Genomic DNA, 14,557 nt, shown 5'->3' with positions numbered 1-14,557 from the left:
TCGAACCAACTCTTTGGACACGGCTCCTCGAGACAGTAAAGTGGACCTTGTGTCCAGACAGGGGTCAGTTATTTGGAGAAGAATCCAAACAAATGGAGATTCACAGAATGAAGTATGTGTTGAGGTGAAGATTCAGATTAGATGCAATGAGAAAGCATCTTCTGAGAGTGGACCATTAAGCTTTCTGTTAAAAAATGAAAGATAAAAAGGTAACTCAGTTATTTTTTTATATTACAGCACTCTGAAAAGCTCTTAAAATTATATATTGCTATAGAACAACTACATATTGTTTCTATTGGAATGATTATCATTAATAATAATATTTAAATAATAATAATAATAATTTAGTCCCAGCACAAAGCAGGATTTTTTTTACACTAGTCTTAAGTGGCAATACTCAGGGTCCAAGCACTTTTCTGCACAATGCAGCCTTATAATAGATAAAATAGAAATAATGGGTTATTCAAATTTTCAGACGGTATCTGCTTGTTGCGACATCAATGAAATGTCTTTAAAAATATATGTGTCAGGTGTTGACACTTCAGTGTCTTTTCTGTTCTTATGATGTCATCTTTCTGATACAGACACTGTTTTGTCTTTTTGAAGTCACGATTGCGTCAAGATTTGCTTTGCTTTACAGTCAACAGAACAATAACGTGATGTTATGATTCACTCAGTAGTTTAATTTAAAAGACTTCAAAGTCATGAAGTTTGTCTGAGAATGAAGTATGAAGAGTCTAAACCATTGTAACATAGTAAACCCTATTTTTAAATGTAATTTATTATAACTACTTGTTACGAGTAATTTTTCTACATTCAACAGGACAAGCTAATGATCTTTAAAGAATTATACAAAATATGCAAGGTCTTAAAGCAGCAGTAGTGTTAATAGTTACATATAAACTTTCTGCAGTGTGAGAAATCACTGATCTGAACTTGGAGATTGCGTCTACTCTCATTAATGTGAAAATACAGAGCTTTGTGCAATACATGGCTCATCAGTCTTAATGAAAGAGAACTGGGGCACAGATTTTTCTTTTATACTCACAGTTGCTAGTTCACAGGCTGCATTCTTGTGAATGGGTACAGTGGGAGGTATTTTTTTTTAGAATCTATATTTGTGTCATTATAAAATAACCTCGCTATAAAAACTGGCTAATCTATTTTTTGTAGCATTGTGGATATTATTCCTCTTCTACACCATCTAGGTTAATGTTTCCAGATGTCTTTTGTAAAAAGAAAAAAAAGGACTAGGCTTCAATCATCTAATTGTGGCTAGGGTAACATTTGCCAAACCTTGATCTTGGTATCTCAGTCTAAATGTAAAAAATGGGTAATGTGTTATTATCATTCGAAATCATAATTACAAATATAATCAATGTGTATTTTAAAGATACTATATAATATTTGTTATTACTATATAATTAATGTAAATGGTGTTTTAGAGAGCACAAGTGTTCTTTATTTTCACCTTTGTTCTATTTGCAAGTGTGGAAAAGTTCTCAAACTGATCAACAGGTGTTTCTAAGGTGAATCTTAGTTTGCTCAGGTTACATTTTTTGGTTCATACTGCTGCTAAGTTAGTAATAATTCAATATAATATAATTCAGTCCAATATAATTCAATATTTCAGACTTTTAGCTTCGTAGAAAGTACTTTTAAAATTTGACTAAAAACTACTTAGAATAAAATATATACATCATACCTTTTCGACTCCTCAGTTCATCCACATTGCTTCTTCTTCCACTCGCCGTGTCTTTACTAATGACGGTGAAGAGAGCAAGCACAATTTTTTTTTCTTTTTTGCTTAGGTACCGCCTTCTCTGCCCGTTAGTGACTGTTAACGAGCGTCCGGTCACAACAGTGAACAAAAAGCACTCCAAAAAGACAGAGAAACGTACCGTCCCTAATGCAGAAGGCCGAAAGGTCCTGATCTTTACGGCGGGCTGTCCCAACACTTAACACACACGCTGACCGAACACACCAGAGAATGGAGGTAAAAGGAAAGGACTTAAGAGGTTTATTAATTGGAATCCTTCCCCTTTAAGAATGATTGACAGTTGTTCTCTGCTGGAGTAATTGCTCTAAACGGCCGCCATGGTCCAACCGCAGAGGGAGGCCAGCGCTAATGAAGCCCTGACAAAACTTTCTTTCAAAAATCTTTTGTTTAAATGATAATGGCATCCCACTGAAAGTGTCCCCTAATCCCTCGCACAACAAAGACAACACACATGTATTAAGACGTGTTCTTTTCTCTCTCTGCCTTTCCCCGCTGTCACTGCCGCCAATCGCTGCTCACTCTTCCATAACAGAGCTCCATAGAAAGTGAGCAACATAAACTTACATTCACTCCTCTGTAATTAAACCTTTTCTTTGGTTTTCTAGGGTGTTTTTTTGTTGTTGTTATTGTAGGTCAAAGCAAAGCTCAGCACTACAAACGAATACCAACTGTCAGATCTTTCTCTAAACCCCTAATATTGTGACACGTACTAAATTCATTACATGAATTAATAAATTAAATAAGAAGTGCCAGAGATCACAGTTTTTATGTTTTTATTTTGTGTGACCTATTGACCCCACACCCTCAAAGCTGCCAACATTCTTGATGAATAAATGATCTTTTTGAAAACAAGCATCAACGGCTCTAAAAGTCATTGAAGTTTTAAATGAAGTTTATATTTTTATATATGTTTACAATGTGTTGGAATATATCCTTGCATCTCCATGTTAAGAAAAAGTCACTTGTTCTGTGCATGTATACATTCGTTTGAGGATCTGGAGACAACCAAACCACCCACTGTGAAATAACAAAACACAGTCTGTGTTGTTTTATGGGCTGCATGTCATTAAACAAGTGATGAAAGGAGTCGTTCTGATTTTATGCTGCCCTATATGTAGAATGCAGAGACTTTGGGATTGTCCCGCCTCCTTGTCTGGGACTGTCCAATCAGAGTGCTAGACCCATATTTCTATGAAAGTGCAGGTGAAGTTAAACAGAGCAAAACAAAACACAATAGGTGCAGAGAAATAAGAGTATGGATTAAAAAAAAAAGAGCGAGAGAACGTATTAGAAAGAGAACTGAGTAAAAATGGCTAAAAACCAGAGCTTCTTTTTCTCGCTCCTCACTCCTGGGCTCTCACTATGAACTCAGCTATGGCTCATTCCCATTTAAAGGAACTGTTTCTGAAACTGGCTGTTCTAAATATGGTTGTTTATACAGAGAGTCCTTTGTTGTTTTCATTAACACCTCGAACTGTGTTATTGGAAACGCGTTATTAGATTCAAAAGTGAATTAGATTCCCTTTGAGGAAAGATATATGTTATTTCACTTAGGTTTTGAAAGATGTCTTAGACACGTTATTCTTGCATTTGCTAACAATGACAGTGGTGATATCTAACACTAATGAAGTGTCCCACTATTATTCCAAGTCACTGAATAGCACTCAGTGGTATTGATCAGTTGATCGGTTGACATGTTGATGCTCCTTTGTTTTGGAGATGCAAGCTTCAAGCAGGCGTTCTTTTTCTCCAGAGCAGCTGGTCTCAGTAAAGCTGAGGAAGGCTCACTGTCACAGAGATCAAGCCTGGTCTTAACAGGACTACAGCACTACAGAGATTTCCCCCTGACCTTAATCAAATCTAAAGATAAGTTTAAGAAGCTTCACAAGCTTCCTTTTGAGGTCTCAAGCATAAAGGCATTCAACTTTACACACACAGTTTGTGTACTCCCCAGAGAAAAGCATTATAAATAGAATGGGACTTTCTGGAGCAGCTGCACATGAGCCTAAACTCACCATGCCCAATGTCAAGCATCAGCTAGAAGGGCATAAACCCCCCTTATCACTGGGTTGTGGAGCAGTGGAATTCCCTGAAACACTGGAGCCCCAGTTAGTACTTTTGGCATGAGCTGAAAAATGCCAGAACTAATACTCAGACATCAGAACTCACCTAGGTTAATGGGGCATAATGTCACCAAACTCTCATAGAAATGTTCCAGCATCAATGGTAAAGCCTTTTTAGAAAAAAGGAGGGTAATCCAGAGTTTTGTTTGTTTGTTTTATTTATTTATACATGTTGTTTAACCTGATTAACATGAACAGTTAATTTAATACAGCTGTTTGTATCTGGTAAAAGGAAAAACAAAAGCATTAACTCCATAAACATTTCTATTGGGAGTCAATGAGCAGATGCTAAATCAAGTGGATATTGAAGCATAATTTAAATTATTTAGACAGAAACAAACATCAAATTGCTGCAGATATGGCCAATTACGGCTAGGCTCAAAAACACTGGAGTACACCTTTAACCCAGCATTTTATCTTAAACTCTCATTAGAAATGCTATTAGAATAAAGCTTCAGAAAACTGTGTAAGTTTGTGTAATTGCATAAATGTTGTGGAATGATCTGGGGTCATGTATAAGAAATATAATGCATCTTTAATTGGATCCATAATTATTTTAGTCACACATCAATTTATTAATGAGGTCTTCATCCCACTGAGTGAAAAAGGCCCAAATCACACACTGATGTAAAAAGAATGATCGTCTTTATTCGCTTTTCCACGAAAGCAGAGACTAACAAGTCAATTAGAGACTTGCAGAAGGTAGAGAAGGCTAAGATTTGTTGACAGAGAGCAATGAGTGACTTGGACAGTGCTCTCCAAGAGAAGCATTAGCGCACAAAGCTAGGTGGCCATCTGTCTGAGTGAAAGCTCCAAAATGCTGGCCTCGACACACCAGGAATTCCAAATACCCTGGTTAATTCTTGGAAGTTGTGTTGCTGTCCTTTTGCGTTAGAGTGTATTCAAATGTTACTACAACTGAATTGCATTACAGTTATATCCCATTTGCATTCTTTCTTGACATGTTTGCATCCACAAGACAAAATAACAAAAGACATGGCAAATGCGTAAAGGGTATTTATCAATATTCTCCTTTAAGCGTGTTAACAGCCCAGTGGCTATAGTTTATGTCCATATCAAAGTCTAGTTCTTGGGCATGAATGGTTCTATACCGTAGTCTGTTAATGGATACGATCTTTTTGGTGGAAATCTGACCATTTTTTCATTGTCTGCATATCTTCCCTCAGGCTGCCAGTGTGTGTTAGTAGCTGTAGTTTAGGCCTCAGAGTAGACACCAGAGAGTTAGGCTTGATTTGTAATTGCCTTAGTAAAGTGATACTAACGACTGTCTTCAGTGAAGGTTAATAGCCACAATGAGGTAATAAGGTAACCCCAGTTAATAAGCAACCGCACCTTTCTCAGCCCTGTTTACACGTATCCCTAAATGAAGGAACAAGGTGAGCTCTCTTACTTAGGAATTATATAGAGAGGAGGCACCAGAAAAGCCCTGCTAGAATCCAATAACACAGGCACATAACCTATTACTCCATGTTTTACACCATTTGGTTCAGTCCACACACTCTGATTAGCATTCTGAGTGGTATTCTACATGTGCCAGTATTCTTTCGCAGAGGCAATATCGTAGTCTATGAGGTTAATCCATGCGATTATTGCTGGTTGAATTTAAGGGGCAGCCTGCAGCCCCACCGTGCCACCCATGAGCAGATTTGAACAAGGCTAAAGCTGACTTCCCCACACCACCTTAAAGAGTAGCACCTGCAGTCTATTGGCTTAGCATCTTTTTTGGCTGTGCCCCTAGGGACCTGCTAACATCAAGACATAACTTATACCAACAACCAAGACCTCTTTCAGAGATTAACTGGAGAACAGACACCAACCATCAAATGAACACAAGATGATATTTAGGGCCAGTGTGATTTCTGAATTTTATCCCTATCCCTACTTTTCAGTTTGCAGTGATATCAGAGGAGTGGTACAGTGCAATGTCCTCAGTTTAGTTTAAGGCCCCATTTAAGGTGGAGAAGAATAATGAAAGAAGTATCCAGTGTAAAAGTCCTGAAGTGTTCTGTTCCAGATTCTGCATTGTAAGTTACATTTAAATGCAGGAGCGAAAGATAAGATTATTATTCATTCATTCATTCATTATTTGCAAGCGCTTATCCAGTTCAGGGTCGCGGTGGGTCCAGAGCCTACCTGGAAGGCGGGAATACACCCTGGAGGGGGCGCCAGTCCTTCACAGGGCAACACACATTCACTCACACACTCACACCTACAGACACTTTTGAGTCGCCAATCCATCTACCAACGTGTGTTTTTGGACTGTGGGAGGAAACCGGAGCACCCGGAGGAAACCCACGCAGACACAGGGAGAACACCCCAAACTCCTCACAGACAGTCACCCGGAGGAAACCCACGCAGACACAAGGAGAACACACCACACTCCTCACAGACAGTCACTCGGAGCGGGAATCGAACCCACAACCTCCAGGTCCCTGGAGCTACCTGCTGCGCCACCGTGCTGCCCAGATTATTATTGTTATTATTATTATTATTGTGCTTCACAAAATGTAAACAACTATGTTAATCAGTCTTTTTGTTATCATTGCCTCAAATGAAGAAAAATCAAGTCATAGTTATTTAGTTATGTCATAGTTTACGTTACGATTCTTTACCAGCACTAAGAGAGCTTGTGTCCACTGGTTGTGTGGTTTTGATGAACCCAAGCACATTGCCTGTTATGTAGCTAAAGAATAATCACAGAAAGAGTAGTGTTAAAAGTTGTGGGAGAATGCTACACAAAATGATGGCAAAAGAAAATCCTGCTGCTTCTAATCATGGGCATAGGTTTTTGTTTGTTACCGTTGGGGCTTGTTTTAGGCAGATTTTTCATGTTGAGTAGGTGTCAGAAATTTACATGTATATTTTATACAAACTGCATGAATCCTTGGAATGGCATTATAGTCCATACAGTCCAAGTAGCAAGTGCTTTTCCCCAAGGCCGTACATCTCAGTACTCCTGTACTCCTCTAAAATAGAGTCACTCACTCCAGCCGGTCATATTTACCCTATCAATCTCAGGCCTCGGAGGCAGGAGCCCAGCTGCCAGAGTGATTTTTCCTCGACTGCTGTGGAGACATCAGCGCAGGAGCGGATAATAATCATTTTATCACATTAATATATTAAGGCTGTCCTTCTTTGCTTGTTTCCTCATTATCCTAATTGAGTGCAAATTGGTTAAGAGGGTGCAGCGTAGTTATCAAGCCTCTTAGTTTTATCAGATGACAATTTAAGCCGCTCTGATCCTATTAGTGACAAGGCAGCTAAGGCATAAAGGAGCTGTGTCAGCTTACAGGGGCAGAAGAAGGGGGATGGGGCAAAAGAGAGAGAGAGCAGGACCCAGGTCAAGTTTGCTTTTGGCCGAGCCAAATTAGTACCTACTAAGTCTCGTCCGAGACCAGTAAAGACAATGTTTTGTTGATTCTGTAAGTGAAAATACGTGAACATATGCTGGATGTAAATGGATACGATTCATAAACCCAGAGGCTAATTGGACAAGCAATGCAGTGTGCGTCTATATTCTTACCCCTCATTGTTCGCTAGCAATTTTTTTTTTTCAACAATTTTTTTTTTTCAAGTTAACCAGGATTATTTGGCAGAATACTATATCCACATTCATTTGAACATGGCCAGTGCAATGGCCACTAGGGGCCAGCAGACAGTGGCTACTAATAAAATTTTAATTCCGGACATGCTCCGGACCCACCACAACCCTGAAGTGGAAAAAGTGAAAATGAATGAATGAAAGAATGAATGCTCCGTTTGTTTGGGTGCTTGGTTGCAGAAGAAATCCCTTAAAATGGAGTAGAACCTTCTGACAGTTTTTTAATACTGTAGCTTTAAAAAGTCTCCCACTTTCATTGTTCATTTACATAAATTTTTTTTCTAAAGAGCCATTTATAAAGCATCAAATGTAAATCCTATTGTTAAAAAACAAACTAAAACACAAGCAAACCAGAAACACAGAAGAGCATGAAATAAGACGTATTTTAATCTTCACATAATAACATATGCAAATTATATGTTCTATATTGTTTCACTCATGTGTAATACGTTACAATTGTGTAATAAATATATGTTATATATTAGGGTTTACTACTGGTATTTTGTAGTTAATAAACGTCCTATGTTGCATGGTATGGTTTTGGGATGTCATATGTAATGTAACATAATGTAACACTGTAGGTTGTAATATGTTGTGGTTTATAGAATGCAATGTAATAAAGTTTGTAATATTGTTGATAATATGTGATATATATTGTTTAGATGGAGCTTGTCCTTGCAGGGAGCTGCAGGGCGATGAGGAAAGCATCTCAGTGCGTGATGTGGTAATTTTAGTTTGCTGGATGACGCCAAATCCCAGAGAAACATTGACATACTTTAGTTCAAGGTGTAATCTGCTGCTTACTCTGTCAATCAAAGCCTTCCTCCTACGCCACTCAGACACACACACACACACAGAGACAGAGAGAGAATTCACCTCCAAATTAAAGCTTGCTCCACCCGCTGACACTGAACCTTCAACTAAAGAACACTGAAACCATGCTAAATAACTTTAGAAAATCTCTAAAAGAAATTGCTTCAGCTGATTTATTGATGGTTGATAAATCTGATCATTAGTTAAAATTTTAAATTAATACCACTCCAACACTTCCCTTTTTAAATCAAGCCAGAAATGTATATAAAAGTTTATTCCCAATGAAATTGAAACTCCAGAAATCACCATAAAATCATGAGACATTTAGACGAAATATCAGAAATTACCAAAAATAAACAATAAAAACACTGAGAATTTGTGATTAAAGTCAAGAAATCATTTTTAAAAAGTGTTTTAGAAATCAGTGAAATTTCAAGAAACATGAGGAACTTTGTAAAAGAGTTTATAGATCACAATCAAACATTTTCAAAAATTACTTCACCAAATTTCCATTTACCAAGCGTGGGGCTTTCTGATTCAAACCATTATCTGTTCTGATACTCATTCTGTAAAAGCTGCTTTGTGATTGATTGATTGATACAGAGACCATGTAGCAGTATGTTTCTGTAATTGACCACTAGAGGCTCTACAGTCACTGAGTGGACATTTGGGAAAGCATTTGCCCAAGCACAGTCCAGCTCCCAAACGTTTTGACAGAAGTAATTTAGTTGTCTGTATATTCCCTATTACACATCACAGGATATACACCAAATCTGGTCAGTGCAGTTGTGTGTGTACAGTTAAACAGAATATTCTTTAATTCTGTAAAATCACAGCAAATACAGAGCACATCAGCAAAACAAAACATGAAACAATATGAAATACAACTCTGAATTTGTGGAATATTTGACTCAGTACATAATAATACCTAATGTTATTGTACTAAGTGAACTTGCAATATTTAATATTGAAAATTAAGTAAAATAATAGACAGAAAAAAAGTGTTGAGCTGTTCTATGACCTCATGTTAGGACACGTTTGAAAAGAAGCTTCCATGAAATCTCAGAAGAAACATGTGCTAGTTTTCACCCGCCCAGTAACAAACAACTAAATATAACAATAATGAATATAAACTACAGTTTAATCTAATATTGTATTTATTTGAAATGCTATGTTTTGCTTTAAGATGTAATGGATTGTTATCTTTTTCCTGCCTTGGTTTACATCAGAACACACTTCTCCTCAGCCGCCTGCTTCACCTCTGTCATGGTGCTCTGAGCTTTGGTTTTAATGGTCTCAAAGTCTATGTCCATGTTCTGCAGTTTCCCCATGAAGGAATCGTTAGTCTCCTCCTCCTCTTCATCCTCCTCCACCATCTTGGCCAGTTCTTCAGGGACGTCAATGTCATCCCCCGCCATCTGCACTGTGGCATCGTCCTGTGCACTCTGATAACGAAGACAAAGACAAATGTTAGGGTACAATCATAGGCCAAAACTTTTGGAACAGTCTTTGGCTTATCTTTTTAAGGCAAAGATTAAATATAAAATACGGCTTCTGATAAAGTTATAAGACTTTTAATCGTTTACATTTCATTTTAAATATAAATAAGTGGGCTTCTTATTTGAATTTGCTGCTTCACCTTAAATGGCACAGCAGTTATATTCTGTATGTGGAATGGCAAATTTGAATAGAAATCAAACATGCCGAGATTAGCTTCAGGAAAATACAGATGGTTCAACGAGTCAGTATAAAATATTTATAGCTTAATGACCTGAGAAAACCCATGATCTTTAATAATTTATCGCATTATTGACACAATAATTTCAAGAAATATAATTTTTCTATATCATAAAATATAGTACTGTGCAGAAGTCTTAGGAACCTAAGATAATTATATATTATATATTATATATTTAAATTAATGCCTTCTCAGTAAGAGTGGTGCTTGTGTAAAGTTATATATAATCACAGTAAATCCCAAAATATAATAATATAAAACAAATAGGAAATATAACATATTATTTTTCTATAAAGCAGTAGGTGGGAGTGAGTTTGAATAACAATGATTTGTTTAGATTCTCTTTGATTTGCATGAATTTGTTAAATCCACAGCACACATTATTTAAAATCATTATTAATTCACCACTAAAACTAGGTACTGGATGATAGCCTCAAATAATACAGACTCCATGAGGAGAGATTTGGACAAAGTTAAACCAACACATTCACACACACAATATCACTCTGGAATAATGTTATTTGGTTTTATCCTAATGTTGGGCGTTATCTGTTGTTTGTTTGTTTGTTTGTTTTAGCTTAATGCTCAGATAAATAGCTTTTTAAATCTCATAATCTCTGGAGCCTAAACTTTTGCACAGTACTGTAAACAGATGGAATTCTGCTTTTCTGATAACTTGTGTCATCTTTTTCACACTTCCACTTGCTTTTGGCTGATATTCACATTTTTTAATGAATATTTACACATTATTGTTTTCTGTACAATCTTAAAGAGGAAGTTTGTTACTTCACCTGTGGGATTCTGTATTTGTCTCTCAGCAGAACTCTTAGATTGGCCCTCTCTGCCTTCTTTGTAGCAAACTCTTTATCCCTCTGAATTCTGTAGAAAGTGTGTATTCATAAAATTAATGCAGACAAATCACACAGAAGCAGAGGTAACACTTAAACCCAATGTGCAACATATTCCTGCAATGAGTTTAGGGTTAATGACCAATAACCCAAGGACACACACACACACTGAATTTTAGTATATGGAACTTTACTGTAAAAAAGTAATTATGTTCATTTGATGGCTAGTCTTCAGTTAATCGTCTGAAACCCTAATAAACAGGGGCTATTTACCTGAAACTACCTAGAGACTTAAACTAAAAGTACTAATTGTACAAAAACGAATGATACAAACTATTTTCACTGGATCATTTTCTAAACACCAGAATTTAAAAATGAGAGTTCCACTATCAGGGATAATGCTCTATTTGCATGAGTGTTAGCCATGGTAACTATAGTCTGGACTAATGTTATTAGTTCAAACGAGGCATTATCTCCAGCTTTATTGTCCAAAATCAGCAACTACTAAACGTTTTAATGTGAATCATGGTGAAAACAGGCCAGACTAAAAGAGGGGTTTAGGGTTAGAATAAGGGGCAGGTGGATCAGGAGTCAAAAAAGGACAGGACGTTAATTCTCACCACCTTCAGTCACTACCAGGCTATTTTTAATGACACTCCACACTGGCCATTGTCCCAAACAAGAACTTATAGCTACACCCTTCTTCCACTCCGATAATCCTGCTCTAAACCTCCAGTGCTTCAAAACTACAGGGCTGCTACCTTAAGAACAGAAGACTTTAAGCAAACTTTGTGGGATGTTTCTAAGGCATTTCTATAATCGTGATAATTGCGAGGTTACGGGTCAAAGTGGGCCAACGTCAATGTCAGTTTTAGCGGGGAAAGACTTGTCTGGAAGGCTTGGCATTTGACCCGATTAGGGCTTTTACCTCGGTGACCCAGTTCCTGGCCTAATGCTCTCAGGTGTTATATAAACAGATAAGAGGAGCATGCAATATAAAGGAACATCGGTCCGACATGTGGAAGCCCCTTTTTCCGAGACGTCATGGTGACGTTTAGCTGTACCGCGCCACTCTTGCTACTCTTCCTTAAATCTGCTGAGGCTAATTGGTTTGTCACTTGTTGCTTTGATGTCATTACTCTTGTCCTGTGGTCAGTTATCGCTGGTGTCTCTAGTGGACGACAAGGGAAAGACAGCAAGTTAACTTTGCCTAACCTATAGAGGGCAACATTTCAGAAAGGTATACACTTTATTAAGCCTTAACAAACTACTAGTGTTGTACTAACAAGCCTTTCAAAATCTGTCCAAATAGGACAAGGAAAAACCTTCATAACTTTCAATGGACATCAGTGAAAAAGGTTTTATTCCAAGTAGTTTTGGAGCATTTGTACTGGATTATTCATCATGAAATTTTCACAGCGTGAAGCAAAGGCGCTGTATTCAAATGATGTAGTAAACTAAAAATCCACTAAAATGGAAATATGTGTTTTTCATTGGATGGCCATGATATATTATTCTGACAAGTGGTGAATTATGAGGTTGTTTGGCATAATTATGAGGTTGTTAACATATACATGCTACAGGCAAGCTAACACTCCCATGAACAGAAATCATGTTGCACAAAAGCAAGTCTAGCAATTACTTTTCAAGAAAATTATATAATATCACTGACTACTGAACTGTAGTCTACTACCTCCAAATTAACCTAAGACCCATATCTGAAAACACTTTTTCAGGTTTTCAGTCTTCTAATATCAGTTCGGTGTGTAGCAGTGAAAATCAAGAACAAATTATATAGTTATCTCTGACTGTAGTTCAGAGACACAGCAGATATAGTCATATGTCAGTTCTAGCTCAGTGTTAGGACTGGAGACTTTAGGGTCATTGTTAGCTGTAGGTTTTGTATTGAACACCCATGCGTACTCTTGTATACTCTACGCGTATAGATTGGAGTGCAACTATGGTAGCTATAGCTAGCATAATAAATAATGCTGTTTCAGTTTAGTTTTTTTTTAAGACATAGATTTCCAAAGACCGCATGATAAAACCTGAGCTAATTTGCTATCAGCTTTAGAAAATGCAGTTGCATTAGCTAGCGTACATGTTATCTAAACTACCTAAATATGTCAAGCTGTCTTGCCACTGCACTAGCTGGATTTATCACTTAGCTCTGTCCTTCAATAAGAAACTGAGCTGGCAAATGTGATTTCAGATACTGAATTGTTACCTATCTATACATTTATTGATTTTCCAAAGTTTGCATGTTTTAGGTCCAAAGTTCACATGTTTAAAAAAAATAACATTCTTTTAGCTTTGTCCAATCCATATTTGGAGCTCTATGACTTGATCAGGACCAGATCTCAGCTCTACTCACTTCTCCTCCACCAGCTGTTTCTGGTACTCCTCGAACTCCTCTCGGGTCATTCCTTTAGATTCAGCTGTTTCTTTACCATCCCCTCCGGTCGCCCCCGAATCCTCCCCTCCTCCACCCATCATGTTTTTCAACTTATCCCCAACCACCTGCTGCATTAAGAATGCCATGTTTCAGAGCTTCCAGGTGCAGTAGACAGATGATCTGCAGATGTCAAGATGCAAAAAAATGGCCTAAAAAAGCAGGTACAGCAATGTGACAAGAGTCTAGCCCAGTTCTTGAAGAAGAATACAGGAAAAAAGAAACACTTTCACCTGGTTAAGCATTTGCACCTCTGGAAGTGGGGAACCTAAGGTGTGGGGAAGCTGGGTGTCAATGTTCTGGGTAAAACGGCTCAGGGGCTTTAGCTTATTACAAACCGCTCACTGACAGCTGGGTCATCTCACCTTGAGACAAGGACTTAACAGATATTATCTCTCTAGTGTTACAGTAATATAAAAAACAACAACATAAAAAAATGCCAAAATATGGTGCATAATTAACAAGAATTAGTAGTGATCAATCTACATCTGGCACCATTAAAAATGTTTATTATTTATTTGCATTTATTTATTGTGTTTAGTAATTTTATCGTTTTGGTTATCCTGATTTGTTGATCAGGCGATTGTTTCAATTAGCAGACTAGCTAGCTAAACCTTATGATTGTGTTTAGTTGTAATAGTCCTCTTGTTCTTCAATATTTCAGAATATTATTTCCTGTTAGCTTTTGTTAGTAAGAGGTGAGAATGATAACTGATTTTGCTTTTTGACTACATTTAACAATTACATATTGTTTTTATTTGTTTAAAATGCTGCAAATATGAAATAGAAACCCCAAGTTCAAAAGGATTGAGACAAACATAAAAGCTGGTCATCTGAATACATAGGATTAGTCAAATTTGCATATAAGTATTACTGCACAAAATATTTTAGTGCCAAAGGTTATTCATGCAAAGTGTCTGATTTGTGTACAGATAATTGTGGCAGGTTTGCCTGCTGCTTCTGTGTGACTTAATGATCGGTGTCCTAACATCTTCATCTGCTTGGTTAGCTACCTGCTATCACCTATGCTAACAGCTGGGCCTGCTGAATTTCACATTTGTCAACTAGGACTGTTGACTCTATCCCTAACCAAGGAGTCAATAAGCAGCCTGTAACCTGCTAAAATTGCTAGTAATTATTAGACTGTCTATTTAATCAGCCCATTTTAATGCTCTGGATGC

General features: G+C 37.3%; 1 protein-coding gene across 1 annotated transcript; it reads right to left on the bottom strand.

The window, feature by feature from the left end:
• Nucleotides 1–9,445: 9,445 nt before the first annotated feature.
• LOC136676118 (complexin-4-like) lies at nucleotides 9,446–13,465 on the bottom strand. The gene is made up of 3 exons (XM_066652980.1): nucleotides 13,299–13,465; nucleotides 10,868–10,955; nucleotides 9,446–9,783 (listed from the first exon to the last, which is right to left on the bottom strand). Exons 1-3 carry the CDS (start codon nucleotides 13,463–13,465, stop codon nucleotides 9,559–9,561), a joined length of 480 nt encoding a protein of 159 aa, XP_066509077.1. The 3' UTR covers nucleotides 9,446–9,558.
• Between the last annotated feature and the right edge of the window lie 1,092 nt (nucleotides 13,466–14,557).

The sequence above is a fragment of the Hoplias malabaricus genome, chromosome X1 (genome assembly GCF_029633855.1).
Source record: "Hoplias malabaricus isolate fHopMal1 chromosome X1, fHopMal1.hap1, whole genome shotgun sequence".
Classification (NCBI taxonomy): domain Eukaryota; kingdom Metazoa; phylum Chordata; class Actinopteri; order Characiformes; family Erythrinidae; genus Hoplias; species Hoplias malabaricus.
This window is presented reverse-complemented; position numbering and strand designations above follow the sequence as displayed.

Bases quoted from the DNA above. Each gene is read 5' to 3' on its own strand.
- LOC136676118 (XM_066652980.1), bottom strand. From the start codon at position 13,465: ATGGCATTCTTAATGCAGCAGGTGGTTGGGGATAAGTTGAAAAACATG. The intron at 10,956-13,298 runs GTGAGTAGAGCT...CACTTTCTACAG, and splicing joins AAACAGCTGGTGGAGGAGAA to AATTCAGAGGGATAAAGAGT. The intron at 9,784-10,867 runs GTGAAGTAACAA...CTTCGTTATCAG, and splicing joins ACAAATACAGAATCCCACAG to AGTGCACAGGACGATGCCAC.